This window comes from Metopolophium dirhodum, chromosome 3 (genome assembly GCF_019925205.1).
Source record: "Metopolophium dirhodum isolate CAU chromosome 3, ASM1992520v1, whole genome shotgun sequence".
Taxonomy (NCBI): domain Eukaryota; kingdom Metazoa; phylum Arthropoda; class Insecta; order Hemiptera; family Aphididae; genus Metopolophium; species Metopolophium dirhodum.
The window spans coordinates 17,515,034-17,534,326 of NC_083562.1; the positions used below are offsets into that span (position 1 = coordinate 17,515,034).

The window sequence follows — 19,293 nt, forward strand, 5'->3', positions numbered from 1 at the left end:
TTACCCAAATCTACCATCGTCTCAATGAACCTTGACCTCGTCCTAGTGTCAGAATTTACAACCAAATTTAAATCATTTACTATTTGTCCGGTGATCATCAGCGCAATGTAAACAATACGCATATTTTTTTAATGAGACAACCGGAAAGTGATTAACGAACATGTTACAAAATCTCTTGAGTTTTTAACACGTGTTTTTGTGCAAATTCACAGTAAAACATTTACACCTTATATAGGTAGTGAATTAACCGACCTTGAAATTTCTGTTTGAAAATTGATTACACGTTTATGTTGTTATATTATACAATATTTAGGCTTATTAACTACTGATCTGTGTAAAAAAACAAATACTCTAGAATCTAGATAAATCCACTACCTATCTACTTTATTTTGAGTACACAAACGTTTTCATAAAAAATATTAGAGAATCTCAAATAACCTCTCAAAACACTATCAACGTGTATTTCTTGACTATAAAATGTTATTATTTCTTACGAATATTTTAATGAATAGCCCACGGTAACATTTACATAACAGGTCGCAAGAAAATTCACTTCCGAAATGATTTTGTTCACCGGACGCCCATCATGACGCAATTAAATAATTTAGATACGCATTGATTTTTTTGGAATTTCCTAAACAAGTTATTAAAAAAATTATTGGATGAAGATATCCAAACACAAACTAAAAAAAGCCCACGCACGTTTTTAACCAAATTACATGCGTACAATTTGTACGATGTCGGGTGTGTCATCTGTTCGAAGAAAAATGCTAGTGCAGTAGTGCACATTTAGTGACGTCAATAATAACGACTGTTGAAGTCTCTACCGACCGGTTTCCATAATCATACTCCGACTCTATAATGGAAAAACGAGCAGTCGAAACTGTAACACAAATAATAAACTTGCGACAACACTTTAAAAGCAAATAGAAATTATTTGAAACAAAAAATTACGATAATAGATAATGTATAATATAATATTATGTAAATTTACCAACATAAAGATATTATTCGTGCATACATTAAATACAAATTTAATTATTTATTCAAATATATGTAATATAATATGTAGGCACTATAAGTACTGTTTATGTAGGTACCTAAGTAATAATTTTAAATACTAAAATAAAATGTTGGCTTAACGTTATTATATATCAACAATCGTCTATAATAGTAGTATAGAGAAGTTCTACAAATGATAATACTACATAGTTATACATTTTTAACTTTATAAGTATCTAACAATAAACTAATAATATTAACACAATAATAAAGTACCTAAATAACATTGTCAAAGGAAAGAAAAGTCAACTCATACACATGACTGATTCGCAATAATAAAAATTCTTGGGAAATAAAAATGTGCCCATATATCGCGAACTATTTACGTGTCGGAACAAAGAATACATCGGAATTTTCTTTATTGTCAATGACAGCTCACCTGCGACCTGCAACAATTCAGTACAACAATTCGTTGATGTAACAAAATCGAACAGAGTACATAAAACGATATTCCTGCCATCAGAACAAGTTTTAGAATATAGATAAATTGATGACAATATGTCAATATTCAATAGCCAATATATTGTTGTAAATTAAATCTTAAAATCTTAACTAGACACTAAAAGCTCAACTCTCTTCATCCCCATTTCAGAAAAGAAAATATTCATTATTTGCATAATAATGTTACCGAATAAGTATTTTATTTAGAAAATACTACTGATAACTGATATAACGCGTATTGCGGTTGACCACGGGTTTTTGTATATGCATTTGTATTATAATATATGAAATGTACCTATACTTTGTTTCCTTTTTATCTTGAAATTAAAGTAATTTAAACTGAAAATTCGATTTAAACCGCACGACAAGTGTAGGTAGTGTAATTGATTTCAACTAGACCTCAAGTAGGGACACACGGACGTAATAACTACTGCGGTTAGTATACCTATATGCCTAATGCGAAAACGCAGTCGGTTACGGTTGTTTATAATTAAGCAAACAACAAACAGCCCGATCAGCGTTCGTTTTTATTACATCGTCATATTTCCCGCAGCAGCGTAAGTAACTTGTATTACCTACCTTTCCTATAGGTATTCGTATTTCGTTTGTAAAATATTTACAGATGGGTTGGTCTGCAGCGAACTATAATAATATTATTATCGTCTTCATTTTGACGTGATGAGCCCTTTTTCATCGCGCGCGTCATCACTTTCCGTCCGTGTACGAGGAGTTCCGGACGACCGGCGACAACGTCGTCAGGATACTTGCAGTGTATATAATACATATATTACCTATACGGAAAGCCGGACACGCCCAGACAAATTTTACGCTCCATTAACGGCGGCGGCAAACGACGATGATCGTTGTCGTAATAATAATATGTAATAATATCGCGCGGGTGTGTGTGTGCGTTTGTGCGAGAAAACGTCATAATATCAACGACCTCGTTTGCTATGTAATATTATTATAGATGAGAGATGTGAGAACTGAAATCGAAAACCTATTGCGTAATATATAGACGCGCATACTTTATACAGGAATAATTAACGACGAAAACGGCTTCAGGGTAAAAACGTACTCATCCATTGTTCAGGCGCGACGCGGGGGAGTTTTTTCTCTCCAAAGGGTATTGCGTAAATCCCTATTCGTGCTCACTGCCATCGGTGTATACTGCACATAATATATAATATAGGTATATCGGTATAATAATATTATACCGTGTGTGTGTGATATACGTGGGACATAATATAAAAACGACAAAGAACCGACAACTGGAAATAAATCATAATTCATATTACATTATAATATATATACGTATATTTTATGATGAATAGAATATATAGTTGTAGTTTATTAAAAAAATAATGTATACGTCGTACATTAATATACGATTTTCTTGTACAGCATTATTATGATGATAATTTTTATTTTCCACATATATTCTTAACAGTATTGTAAATTTTGATCTTATTGTAGGTTCGTTTACATAATAAAAAAATATATTGAAACTGCTGATAACATTTTTTTTCATATAAAAAGCACGTCATATAATTATCCATAGTACACTTGTTTGTATCGTTATGTGTGCAGTGTAAACATAATAGATCGGTCAAAGAAACACCGCCACGGAACCCGGGTCGGTCGTATACATGATAATATTCGGACATTATATATATAGTAATGTGCGAGATAAAAGTTGTTTGATAAATCGCGCGCTCCTACGAAATTATAAAGTAAATAAATTATTGTGCTTAGGGCGAATTAAATTTTAATTCAAACTCAATTATTATATAACGCGCGTAGGTTCGTACAAATGGATATTAATATATTATACATCAATGAGAAACGTGGTTATATAATAAATCCGACTTATATTTTTAAACTCAAAGTCCTCTCTGAAACGATATAAGTTATATTATATCGATGTATAATCTCATCTATAGCCCGCGTGGTGTCCCTTTTGCAACAGCCAGGATCGCTTGGGCTAGAATGACGTCGGTGGTCGGATATTATTATTTTTTTTTTATGATGTCTGGGCAATACGATTTATTATCTTAACGTTCATATTTTTTTTTATATTCTGTATTAACTGTTATTATATACCTATCAAAAACATAAAAAATGTACGACTGGGATATAATATTATATATATACCGATACCTATAATAATTTTATTGTGTATTATATGATGGTGTTGTACTGTTGTCTTAACGTGACGAGCGGTCGCATTGAAGAACAGACTTTCCGGCGACAGGAAGTTTATAACCCCGCGTGCGCAGGATTTATACACGCGAGGAACTGCGAAAACGAAAACTCCTCTACCGCAGCATCCATATATCCAACGTAGACGCGACGACGTTGCACGTTCCTTGTGTGTATTTTATAGGACTACATCCGTTTCGCAAACATGGAGACGACTGGTTCCTTTTATGCCGGTGCAGCAGCAGTCTTACCCCGCACACACACACTCGACAATGCACACTCGCATTATACATAGGTACACGGCACACACAAACACACTGTCCGGCCTGCCGTGTTCATGTCCTTTTTACGAGCAGCGTCGCGTTGTAATTAACAGGAAACGCGGGCGAATCGCAAAAAAAAAGAAAAGAAAATAGGAATAGAAATAGAAATATACCTACGTATAACAATATAAACGTGCCAGTTGGGTATACTACCTATAATATATATATATACGATGTTGACCTTGGAGGGTAAATCACGTACCCGAAATATATCTATATATTTGAGTACTTATGTACAGTACGTCAGTATGTATATACTATATATGTATATGTAATTATTCGGGCGTACAGCCAGCAGGTGCCTATATAATAATAACGATAATAATAATAATAATCGCCGCCGATACATGTACCTGTATATTATAATCCTTTCGTGATGCGTGCACGCCCGCCGAATAACAAAAAAATATATATAAACACCATTGCACAGCTCTTCCCGACGTTGTCTGAATATTATTATATATACGCAGACGTTTGAAGTTTTTATTCGTTTAACAGTCAATTTATGGCCATTTATGAATACGTAAAATTACTATTATGTACGCGCGCGGTGTGATATCCCGTCTGTTTTGCGAACGTAACTCGTTTCAATACATTTTGAATTCTTTATTTTAGAGACTCGTCTTAAACGTACATTTACCTGCAATCATAATATTCCAATCGATAATAATTTTGTTATCTTTGTTATAATATTACCAGGGCTTACGTTATGTAGCATGTTTTGCTAAATATTATTACACAGATAATAATAGTGAATTTTACATAAGCTATACATTTAAAATATAAAATATTAGAGATTTATAGTGCTGGGTAGGCTCCTAGTTGTGGGATTATTTTGAATATTCTTGTATTAAAATTATTAATTTTTTTATTACAATATACAAAATATGATATAATAGATTTTTAAATTTCTAATAAGTCATAAATAATATTTATAAGAGAAAAAACTAAAACAATACATTTTATCGAACATTAATATTATATAGTATGTGCCTTTTAGTGATATAATGTCCTAGCAGCCCTGATTATTAAAATGCCGATAAGTATTGGGACAACTACTTCATTGATACAATAATTAAAAAAATCAAAACGTTTATACATTTTTTTAATAATACTACTTTATTCGTTTATTACCTAATTATGTATTTTGGTAATTTAATTATTGTTTAATTTCATGGAAATAATCATGGCTTATGTATAAATTTAATGTATCTTTCTAATATTATATATTCGATACCACATTAAACGCGGTTGGTTGTCATAATAGCGGTAGGTATTATAGGTACCGCGCTTTTCAATTCGATTTATTTTAAAACTCGATTTATTAGTAGGCGCGAAGTTTAATAACCATACAGCTATTATAATTATTACACCATTAGTAAATTATGCATGTAACGTCAGTGTGTGTGTGTTGTATAATAAATACTGTCGAATTGAAAAACACCGACTGGATATATTAATGCGATAATGTTTAGACACGGCCGGTCAGGTTTGGATCGTTCTATCCGCATATTTTTCACTTGTATCATAACATACGATTTATTCGTCGTGTCGAGGTTCACGGCGTATTGCAATGGGAGTTTTTTGATTAAAAATACCGCATTCGTAAACTATTCTCGACGAGTAAAGCATATATTATGCATAACAATTTCAAAATATAATGCTTTACCTGTATTTCGGTAAGACGTAAATAGTTGCTGCGACACTGCGCGGGGGCCTCGGTGTCTCTGCGACAACCGAGACGCCACGTCCACACGACGCCTGTGATGATTATTGTAACTACACCATATTACAATAAATATAGGTACAGTTACCGGGTTACGGTGTTCGAATTAGTCGTCTATTCATATCATCACATTATACGTATACTACAGGTATATAAATTAGATAGCCGGTACATACCTATATATTCATCCGGCAAGCAGGATCCGTAACACACTCACACAAGCGTGCTCACAATAACAGCAACTAGCGCGTTCATTAATTTACATGACGTATAGGAATCCGCGCGCATTTTCGACACACGGGTGACCCCATTTATTATACGTCGCGGCGCCGCCGATAGCCTCGTTTTCGCGCCGTGTCGATTTCGGGGAACGCGCGCGTAACGGTGCGGTCACCCCCTGTGCGCGACAGTGTCGTCTTAAACCATCAAAATAATAAGAGTATCTAAGTACCTTATATTATCATGTTGAGAGGGCTCGAGCCGAGACGCTCGTTGCTCGTACAAACTTAACGGCCGCTGCTCGAATTAAAACGGTTCGGACGGGGCCCCATGTATGTGTATTATAACATTAAGTGTGTACTGTGTACAGATGATGATGATTTTAATGATAATAATAAACGTTGTTTACGTGTATATACATACATTCCGCGAGTGCATCCCGTTGCGGAACGCCACTGAAATAAGCGTAGCGCGAACGGAAAAATCTCGACACAAACTGGTTCGCGACCCACAGGTGTTTCGTGGCAGTACGTGCGTATATATAATATAATATATATATAGGCATGGATATATAATACTGGAAACCGTTATATACCTCTGCATATTGTATGTATTTACAGTATGCAAATATGCGACCTTTCAACGTCATCCCCCAGTCGGCCAAGGCGGCGGTGGCGGGCGGCATTATAGTTATATAAAATTACTTCCAGAAACGAAATCGTTTTTGATAATCTCCCAATCAGTATGGTGACGATCTACGGTGAAGGAGAGCTTATTATAACATTTTGTCGTCTCCCCCATAATCAACGATTCATTTGTTTTTTCTCCGATGATATATTGGGTTCCGGTCTACCAGTTTATATATATATTATACTGTCCATAAGAAAACGCCTCCGTGGTTAATTACACAGCCGGGACGACGCGATAATATCCGATGCAACGATCATACGTATAAAGTCTTCTATACTTCATCACCGAGCAGGATATTATCAACCGATACATGTGATACGCGTCATTACTTATTAACTATATAATAAATAATATATATAATGCAGACTGCAGTGGCGCATACTGTTGTGACATCTAGATCACGGCCCACCCCGAAAAGTCATTTTCGAATTAAATCGTTAACAATGACTAATAAATAATAATACAAAATGGAATAATGGCTACATTATTTTGTTACTCGGGGCGGAGGATCAATGCTTTTAAATATAGCCGTAACTGATATAGGTTTTCTTTAAACGTCTATGGTTTTCGTTTTATCTGGTGTGCATCCCTCGGCACACCTCCCCGACCTTCGTCCCCTTTAGCTGTAATTATCTACTGTAGTCTGCAACTCTCCTTTCGATCGATAATTATTTAGAGTAGCTAACAACTTTTTTCCTAACGTTCCATTAAATAATCAGATAACACGTGTACATATTTTGATATATTATGTGGGTACGAATACAAATCAATGCGATACCGTATGCGGTAGACAGACACCAACATCGCAGTATATTTAAATTATTGAATAATAAATAATAATACCTATCTATATCTACCTTATATTGGTTTTTTCATAACTGATAAAACTTGGATAACCCTCAAAGTAATATTTAACTTACAGGTGTGTAGGTAAAGAATTTAAATTGTTTTATTTAAATGAGTTGTTTAAATGTTTATTTTAAGTACATTATGATCGTTTTATTACATTATATAGCCCATATTGGTACGTGCATCACAATTCAAACTGCACAGTGTACATATATAGACGTAATAAAACAAAAAAGTAAAATTTTAAATTATATTTCACTTTAAGTATTACTAAACTATTTATGTGCAAGTACTAAAATGTAACGTATTTATCGGAGTACCTAGTACCTAGGTACTAATTACAATTAAATCAACACATTAATTTTTATTTAATCGTGTGAACAAATTTGATTAATGCATGATTATCAATAATTAATTTTATAAACAACCGTAAACAACTTAAATACAAAATTATTATGGTTTTGTGACAAAATTATATGTAGGTATATATCTACTTTTTGTTCAAATAAAAATTATAACTTATAACCTCTATAATTAGGTGTATTGTTTACAGTACCTATATACAGTACTATACCCAACAAAGTATTACAGCGTTAAGCATATTCCTTAGTCCATATTATGGATTTCATAATATAAATTACTGTGATTATATTTAGTATGAATATATTTCTTGAAAAAATTTAATACACGAAAGGTATTAAACTTCACGATATAAACGTTGTCATTACATATATCCATATTATCCAAGTCAATTATAAGCAAAATAATATACTTTGAAGGTTATTATAGTTATACATATGTATATCACCAAATTGCATTGTTTGTGGGCGTCCACTTAACGATGTATCTTAATGCACTGTTTGCATATTTTATAAAACGATTTAAGTACATAAATATATAGATTGGTGTAACAAAATCAAGTCTATAGTCACAGACTATAAACAAAACGGTGTTTAAAATGGGTATACGGTTTTTTTATTGAATAGTTGTCGGAATGATGAAAGAGGATGCACTAAAATAACAAAGGTGATACCTTTTTTCAAACTCGATCGCTGTATTTTCCTCTGAAATCCGTTAATTGCGATAATTACAAGTAGTTTTTCCCGATGTTTACTAGGAGGAGAGTCGAAGAGGATCACCTTGAAAAATTACTAGAAATTTTACGGTGTCGATTACAAAAATATGTTTTAAAAAAAGTTATATGTTCATCATACAGGTACGGTTCAAGGGCAATGATATATATATAATATTGCATGTGGTGTACTGAGTATAATATACTCCACGGATTTTGCTATACATCGTAAATACGGGAAGATATAAAGTTAGTCGGAGTTCAGACTAGGTATACAGAAAAACAACCCTCACTGTAGTTGCAACTCGTAAAAAACGATAAAACGGAATTTATACTATAATAACTATGTATACCTATATGTATAATGTAACAACAGTGATAAGGCCTTAAGTGTTTCTAGTATGTTGGGTTAGTAATAATAATGTAAGCGGTGTGTCGAACGATGGCGATACGCGAATGCCGAGCCAGGAGGTTAAATGAAAATCTTTCGACAGGATGTACCTACACAAAAACCTAGGGACCATTCGAGTGTCACGTTTCTCGACGCGCCCGCCGTGTCCCAGCAGGAAGCTTGTCGGATGTATCGTGTTACTATATATGTGTATAAAATATATGTATATAGTGTCCATTTGTATATTTTTCGTTTACAGAGAGGTTAGGTATCTCGCAGATTTCCGAGAACGCTCGTGCGAGAATTCTACAGGTTTTTCGGGTATATAATATGTATGTACATTATATTATGCGCGATAATATCGGCACATAAACGATGAGTTCCCGGTGGGGTATAAAATAAACGTGCATGTAATATGCACTAACTCGCAACTAACCGTTTAAAATCAGATAAATGTTCATTTTCTGTAACTACAAAATTGTGTTTATATATATTATATTCGAATTATTCATGAAACTCGTAAGTTTACAAAGAAAAAAAAGACCAAATGAGTAACCGCGTGCAATACATTATGGGGCGGGGAAGTAATGGTAATGCAGTTCCCACCTACAACTCCATAGCAGTTCACAAGGAAAAACATGTAACTCTTTATACTTTAGTTATAATGTATTCATTATTACATTATGAAAATTATATTGGTTTTAAATATTGATAGCAATAATATAAATTGACACCGATATTATGCAATATTATACCATGTTAAAATGTTCGATTGATTTTATGTTATTCGTCAGAAATAAATACCTATATGAGATTAAATAACTTTAATTCTGAATAAAATAATAATTTAATGTCAAGTATGGTTCTTGAACAGAAAAACGGCATACTTCAATATAATATAAAAATTTTAACCAAACAAACAATTTGAAACGAGAAACAGACCATGCATTCTTATTGGAAAATGTACCTATCACAATAGCGGGGATGGTTGATATCAGATTTTAACAGAAATATTAGTTTTAATCATTTATTAGTCCTTACTTTCACTTGTATGTCGAAATAAAAAGGATTTTTGACTATCTTCATAATGTTGAGTTTAAACTTTAGAGGAATATTCAGTACATAATTAAAGGTTTGTGTAACTACCCAAATTTTTATTTTGGTACACCACATAACCATCTGCAGGGCCCAATACAATCATGTCATCGTTTGAGACTTAAAATAATTAGGACATATTAACATCTATTTTCATAATACGAGTAATAGTCAATACATATTTGTAGTCGTACTTGTACATATTATATGACATACGCCATATACTTTCATAGGCGCGTTTGTAATCTTATTATTTACATCGCATGTATGATGTATCTACTTATAAACCTACTACCGAAGTACCGATTACGATGTAAGTACATATAACTGAATACGGTTCTTCCTCAATAATACGACGACAGTCGTTAACCTGCCAGTAAGGCGTAGGTACTGCTGAGTACGCTATAGCTACAACTAACTGGCAGTATATATTAACAGCGGTTTAATATTATATCGAGCTTGCCACAGACATTCAAAGTAGACAAACACCATCCGTCTAATCGTATGAATTTTATCACATTGTGTTAAAATTACTCGCGTCCGTTTGTGAATTATACCTACTAGTTTATAGGGTGCCCAGTACGGAAGATTTATTAGTTATTACGCGTATATGTGAAAATGGCGCGCGCACTACAAACACTGTACGTATACTATAATAGTATAATGTGGCTGCAACTATAGAGTGCCTATAACAACAGTTCAACATACATAGAATAAATTGTAAATTGTGTGATTTATCAACGAAAAAAAAAATAGCATTATTATAATAAATAATGCGGACGATTTAACCTTCAGAAGTAATTACGATACCTAGTTCTTGTTTTGCAATATGCAAATGCCTGTGCAGTTTATTATAATGTTTCTCCCCACGTGTTTCACCGTTTTCTTTTGCCGTTTTACACGTCTCCTTATTATATAATTTCCAATTTCCACCATCAATGGTGACGATATAGCCGATACCGGTCTCGATGACGTGTTATAATAATAATACTATACGCTCGTAGTTCACGGTCGATATATTATGATGTATCATATAGGGAGTTGGGTTGTCTATGATCACCTACATTATACGTATTATGTACCTACATATATATTAATATAATATGGCACTAAGGTCACCGTCATTTAATACATTTACGTTTTTGTTCAATACAGGTACAGAGACTGACTCAATACGAAACGTATTTCCAAAGTTTATTGGACGAGACCAGACCGGAACATGGAAGAGGCGCCGAATACCACGATCTATGCATGGCGAACAGCGCCGCCAAACAAGTGAGTTTTTATTATTATTATTTCGAGTATTTTTTCCTCTCATTCTTTTCATTCAATCGCCCTCGTCCGTAGGCGTAATCCCAACTACGTTTTCGTCGAATGTCGTACAACCGCCAATGACTCGGTCTCGCTGATAAACAAACTGCATCGGTTATTGTCCACACCGCACATATTATAATCCGTATATTCATACGTACAGGGGAGACCCACTTTCTTCGGTCCGTTCAGCATGGCACAAAGAACCATATCACTTTTTCTCTCGCCTACTGTATATTATAAATAATAATAATAAAAAATTTATATATATATCTTTTTCGATCGTGTACATAATTGCCGCTCATTGTGTGGACCTTTGAACCGATATATAATAATATACGCTCGCGTTTCTTTGATAAAAACGACCCACTTGTACCTATTTCATTTTTTCGATATCCACCACAATGGGAGCTGTCTGAGCGTTCAAAACGGATCTGCAGTACACCGCGTATAAAATATAATGTATCGTTTATTTTTAAAATTTCCATTGATGAATAGCGGTGGTGTTCGCTTTTGTATAATAGTATCTACGATACCTAAATAAGTATACGCGTGTGTATACATATATATTATATTATATTGTGTGTGTGTGCATGTACGTGTATGTATTCCTACGGTTTCGCCATCGCTCCAATTTAAACAATATAATATAATTAATTATCATTAAAACGCTACTCGCTCGCCAAACGATCGTAGTTGTATACGACTTTATATAGGTGTGAATGACACCGATCGCCGCGGCCAAAACCACACCCAAAACCGATACGATAAATCGCACTAGACCGGCTATAATATATAATATACTTATGCACACACACACTAATAATATATTAATATATAATATACGTGTAGTACCTTCGACCTACCTATGTAACGGATTTGTACGGGGGCTAAATGTGCCAAGGAGAGACACACCGGTGCGCGTACCGGTCCAGTGAAATGGTAGAATGACCATATTGGTCTTGTGCCCCCGCGAGTGTTTCACCACTTTGCAATTCATATCTGCGAAGAGGCGTTGAGATTAGACTGCAGCGCGAATATACGCATAATTTTAATGAATTAGCGATTTTTAGAAAATTACTCTTTTAAACACTTTTTTCCCGATTAAAAAACGATTTGCAATCCTGTTTTGTCGTTTGCCGACACTTGTATTAAGATGGCATGCCACGCGGGTATATATTATACGTTTGTTATAAGATAATATTATAATATTGTTCACTATATATACGTGTATATATTATACATCTACATAAATGCCGTATAATTTATTACGCTGTTAGAAGTTATAAGGAACGTTTAACTTGCGGTGACAGCTATATTTGTCGTCGACATAAAAGCTATCGTTTGCCACATTGTAGATATATACGAAATATTAATATTATGTATTTAATTGTAATCTTTTATTCCGCATCCGTCCGATTTATATTTATCGACACTACGAAATCGCCAAGAAAACACCGCAAGACCGTGTACTATTTCCAATATTATATTACTTTCAGAGTGTATATAATATATACAAATCATAAGTTATATATATAAATTATATTCCTCATATAATATAACACACGCGCGTGTTATTATAATCTTCGTTTATAACATTTATCTTCTTACGCGAAATATCTATGACAAACAGTATTAATATCTCGCGTGCGGTTATTTTTTACTTACTATTATTTGCATACAATGAATTGCATGTATAAAAAATGTATAATATCAAGTGCGTGTATTACAGCGATAAAACTCGAACACAGTTGTCAGGTTGTCGCGACGCTCTCCAATTTCTATGTCAACTTAAAACGAAAATATTACAAAGTATATGCACAATAATAATATAAAATATAAATATAATATGTTTCTTTAAAGTGCGACGCGTACGCGGCGTGAATGGAAAATTGTTATCAACACAGGCTATTGTAGCTGACGTTTTTTTCGGCAATAGATATATTATGCCCGTTGGCTTTTAGTTAACTTAAAAAATCGTCAAGCGGACACCCGTACTATATAATATTATTAGTCTATTAATTGTATTATTTACACTTTTGAATCGCTCTAACAACATTTATGTATCTACATATTATGAAAGTTTGCTCCCGGCAATAAAATATGATGTATATATCGGTATAGTATATACTGCTCTATTGAACCTAACTGTAACTATATCGCAATTGAACTACGTACATTTTGTTAATTTCACTTCTAATTAAATTGGGATTAAAAAAAACTAATGTTTATACACTGAATCAAATATCCTATTTTCAATAAAAATGTAATAAATATAAAAATGCAAATAATGTCGTTATTTATAAATAAATATATATATTTTTTACAGACAGTAAAACGTGTTCACGAGCAAAGCGATTTGGAGCGAATTCAAGATGTTTTCCCAAACGATTTCCTCAGATTATACGACAAAGAAGCCCTCACAATGGTAAGCTTGACAATTTTGCAATACAAACAATCGAAATAAGATATTATATATTTATATGTACTTATTATAGAATAATATAACATTTTCGTCAACAACTTTCTATTTGCTGTTAAATATTTAAACTAATGACGTTATCAATTTTATAACTGTGTAATGTTTGTATCTGATAAAACGTTTTAACTACCTACCGTCATCGTGTCATATATGTACGGGTTTTCTACTTTATATTATTATAACTCATATTTATTTGGAAGTTTTTTTTAGTTTACTTAGATAATTTTAATGATTTTTTCTTATTGTTTAGAAGATGAAAGGATTAATTCGGAAGAGAGGAGGAACTGGTACAGCTGCTCTAAGGAGAGCTCTATCGTCGAAATCGCTGCGATCGGAGTCGCCTCCTTCGACTCCCAACAAAATCCAAAACGATAGCCCGAGGAAGTTCATAATGGAAACTCCCGTCCAATTCGTTAATGTAAATAAAAACAATAAATTATTATGATATAAAATACATGTATTATATTATTACAGTCGTATGTTTATATAATAATATAGTCTATAACATACATAAATGCAATACTAAATAGTGTTATCCTATTGTATAGGGCGTGCACTGTCAGGAACGTCATTTATTTTTATTCAATGACCTCTTGCTGGTGGCCAAAGCGAAATCCGGTAGTAACTTTAAACTTAAAGACAAGGTCAGGATATCGGAGATTTGGCTCAACGAATCACCGGCGGTGATAGACGAAGTTGCCGAAATTCCCAAGTCTTCGGACACGTCTTTCGTCATCGGATGGCCGACCACAAACTATGTGGCAGTGTTCAGGTTAGTACCCATTTTCGAATGCATCATATTATAGCTGGTCTCTTCGTCGGGTGTCCACGATTTTTTTACTGTTGTGTTTACTTGGGATGTGGTCCCTCAGCGGGGGACGTACTCGGGTCTTTATCATTAGCGCAAGAGGGTCTTTGAACCGACCACATTGTACGACAACGGTCCAAAATATATGTAATCTGTTCTCTTCTATAAGCGCATCGACATATAATAGTCATAATAATAATAATAATATGCTCATCACCAGAACTCACTGGGACAAACGGTATTGTATATCGGAAAAGGAGGTTCGCTAACGGTACATATACATAATATAGTAAAGAGTATACACACGTATAGGTTGCCGACATAAACGCAGCTCTTAATTAGACAAAAAAACGGCCTATTGTTATACCCACGGGTATAATATTATTATTGTATGCTTATAGCTATATGATCATTATACGATGAACAATAATTTTTATTATTAAATTGTGTATAGGTCACGGGTGACGTCATAATAAAATATCAAGTAGGTGCCTATATATACCTACCTTATACCTATATACTATATACATCCATATAGTATATAGTATAGTACCTAATACCTATACATGTAAATTATACTTAATGCGATAGTAAATTCAATAATGTTACGGTACATACATTTCATATACTATGAGTTTAAATTTCGTTTGAAACAATATAATGTAATATATAATAGGTTGTCTCCCATCAAAAATCTGCAAACAAAAATGTATGTACCTATAAATATACACAAATACCTAAATTATGTTTTCATACACTGATATTTATAACAAATACGTCTTTGTTTTCATTGATTAAGGGCGATAATTTGTCTAAACCACCATACGTTTCCAGAATGCTAGTCGTTATACCGGAAGGTTATCTTTAGATAACTATAGTTATTACATGATGGTGAGAAATTAAAATAAATTCTTCGCTCAAATTTTTGATAGTATCTCAGTTACTACACTTTTGTCATTGGTTCACTGTGTTTAGGGTAGGGGTAGAAACATCCCTATTCCTTACACCTCTTTTACTATAATATTCCACATTTCCTCTATAGCTAATGGAACTATATCTGGCGGTTCAACAAAAATAACCTATCCTACTATATACGAGCAATCATCAAGAGTTAGCACAGTTTCGTGTTGTTTCCAATTAAATTGTAAAAAATTAAGTCGTAATTGGAATCTGATTAAAAAATAAAATCTTAAATTATTCTTAAAAAATTCTTTTCAGACATCGTAAACTCTGTCGAATCAACAACAACAAAATTAACACATAATATAAAATTATCGCCCGTGTCGTTTGCATTTCTTGCGTGTTTAATTATACTAAGGTCACGTCCTTGACAATTGGTCGCAATATATAATAATAATGATATATAAACATGTGAAATTTTCACAGGGAACAAGAGTATAGGTCGAGCTTTTGAGGTGTACATCACTCATACATGTTTTTTTTAATTGTTCAAAAAAATAATAACAGGAAACGAATAAAAATAATCGTTGTAATTATTATGTTTAGAAAATTTCATCGCGTAGGTATTCTACGGCATGTTGTACCATAATATTATTTACGTTTGACATTTTGCAACCGCGTATACTTATATATATTAACTATTTCTGTAAATATTACATGTATAATATGTATAAGTAATATTAATTGTTTTCATACTCGGGTCGGCGACGCATTGATAAGCCGACGGTGTATATTATGGGTACTCTTATCTAGTGTTGTATCATATATTAAAAATATAATAATAATTTTCTCCGATCGTGGGAAATCAATATCGTGTATTCGTGTTGCCGTCAATACGGAACTAAAATGACCGTTTGCTCGAACGAGTTAAAAGCGGTCATTTGTCACTATAACTCGCCCAAGCTTATCGACGTCGATCTATGTCTGCGCAGGAATATTAATAATGGCAGGTACACACACACTAGACTGGTTGTCACTGATATTTGGCAAAATAAAATTAGGCGACCATGTAGTACGTATATAATACTTTAATGTTAAATTCGTATTTCATTATGGTTTACCAATAACTTATCAGTTATAACAAATAATAATTCAAAAAAATCAATTTTTTTATACGCATAAACTATATTATTATTTATTATAAGTATTATAGCAGAGGTCAATAAATAAATGATCTCAACGTTTCATTCTTCATAAATCATCCTAGTATACTATATGTATATATTATATTATATTAAAATACTCCATTACTAAATCTTAATATGCAGTCAAACAATCAATTATTCGATTCTTTATTATATATTCATTTTAACGTGTTTCTATTAATAATACATTAATATAATTAGAACACTTATTACTATAGTATGTACCTACATAGTAATTAGTAAAATTTAACACCGTACATATATATGTATATTATTTTTTATTAAAATGTTGTTTTTATAAATTATCAAAAACAAAATTATATGATAGCCCCTCCTCATATATCGTTATCTATGCTTCGTTTTCTATATTATTCACATATTGTTTGCTCAGACAATATAGGTATTATACTAGTAGGTATCTAGTTAATACGCTCAGTGTTCAGAATACGTTCAAAGAAGTTTAACGTGTTTCAATGTATGATTACAATTTTACGAAAAATTATGATAATTAAATCACATCATCAAACTAATGTACTATATAGAGACAAGATAAAAATTATGATTAGGTACATAAAAAAGTTTTTTGCTTTATTTGCTTTTAATTTAAGATACGATGAAAAACTTCGTTTTAAACTTTTACTACCTGGTGTGGAAAGTGGATGGAATAGTAATGGTAGTTTTAAATACAAAAATAGTTGTGAAGAAAATAATTCGTAAGTACATTTTTGTTCATCAAATAACTAATAATTATAATATTTTAAACAAATCATGTATATATTACTAGGCACATTATGTTATAGTAGGTCACCTATTACAATAAATTAATGTTTTAAAATTTTTTATTAAAACAAATAAATTGCCTACTTATTAGAAATAATATAATAAGCGTTATGATTTATGTCGAAAGAATGTATAATTGCTTTTTTAAAAAAAGTGGAATAATTTGATAAAAATATGCATACGCATTCATTTGTATTGAATTTAATTGGCAGTTGATATAATTTGATACGATAATAATTTATTTATTCTTTAGGTAATTAATAAAGTTATTTTTAAAGCATGCTGAATTTGAGTAAACCGATTTTACATAAATTATTAATTTATGTGAAGATTTTAAATGATTTTAAATAAAAAACAATTAAAACATATTTCGGAATTTGGAAACTTAAATTATTTATTGTCTGCGCTCATAAAATGTTTAATCTCCAGGCATTTTTATGCTTTTATCTAACTGAAATAACGTCTGTTAGATATGTATAATGTATATAATATGTGGTTTTCAAGTAATATATTATTATTTAATAGCAATGAAGACAATATCTTAAGCGCCAGGCGCCTATAAAATTCCCGGAACTCACGTCGGTGCTGCTTATCAAGTTAGGATAAAAATAACAAATATTTGTCGGATTATATGCTTTATTATATAATACGAGTACCTCACATCAATGGAATCGGTCTATGAAACTATATAGCTTATAAGTACAGAATATATATATATATAATACCTATATGTAATATGTATAATATATATTATGAATCATGGATCGTTGTCTTGTACGCTCATATAATAAACACCGCTTACACGTGTTATTGTATACAATATATATGTAATGTGTATTCTCGTCGCATCTAGTAATGTAACGATGATACTAATTTTGTATTGTTCTATGTATTTGAATTAGCACTCAAGCCACCAGGGATTTGTGGTGGTCGAAATTGGCAGAAGAATCGCAAGAAGAAATTCGCAAGGACCCCCCGACTACCAACGTCCAAGTGTTTTACCAAGATCTCAACACTGGCATAGAATACGTGAGTGTCTGTTACCTATGTCCTATAAGTAGCATAATATATATTTATAAAACAATATTATACACCCGAGATTTCGTCCGTGTGCATTACCTTAATACGGTAAACCGGGGTTCACAATTTACAGTGTCGTATATAGAGTTAATATATTAAACTTGTAGATAACGTGTTAATGTGTTATCAACATTATTTTTTACCTATAAATCATATTGAGTATAGAGAACATGACCACGGTGTAGTTCACAAACGGATGGAACAACGTTCAAATGATTTTGTCATGGAGAGGGATGAGGCTGATTTCTTAACATGCACTTAATCATTAAAACATAATTTAAAGATTATAGATCGATTTTTTTTATCTATTGATTAAAAACGTAAGCAAAAATGTTAACAATTGTACCGTCTACCTAAATTAGTAAATCATTTTTTTTTTTGTTAGTTCATCAAATATTTTACTTGGGGTTATTTTTACAACCCCGCGATAAACAGCCATTATGTTTACTAATATTTTATTTTAGCTAAAAGCCAATTTTATAAGTACTTACAGTATTTATCTTCACGACTTCTCCAGAGTTTATTGTTTTAATAATCATAAAAAAAAAATTTTGTAATCAAAAATTGTGAATAAATAAATATTCATATTTTATAAAATTAAAAAAAATATTTTCTTTATAAAAATAGCAATCACGTCTTATAATATTATTAATTATT

At 32.2% G+C, this 19,293-nt stretch overlaps 1 protein-coding gene across 3 annotated transcripts in view; it reads left to right on the forward strand.

Annotated features, from left to right (window-relative positions):
* Positions 1-19,293, forward strand: part of LOC132940078 (rho GTPase-activating protein 20-like) — a 214,959-nt gene that overhangs the window by 189,815 nt on the left and 5,851 nt on the right. For all 3 annotated transcript variants that reach the window (XM_061007491.1, XM_061007493.1, XM_061007492.1), the window contains 5 exons: positions 11,226-11,345; positions 13,711-13,809; positions 14,114-14,281; positions 14,412-14,635; positions 18,459-18,585. In XM_061007491.1, coding sequence (XP_060863474.1) covers positions 11,226-11,345; positions 13,711-13,809; positions 14,114-14,281; positions 14,412-14,635; positions 18,459-18,585 — 738 coding nt within the window. The remainder of the gene's footprint in view (positions 1-11,225; positions 11,346-13,710; positions 13,810-14,113; positions 14,282-14,411; positions 14,636-18,458; positions 18,586-19,293) is intronic.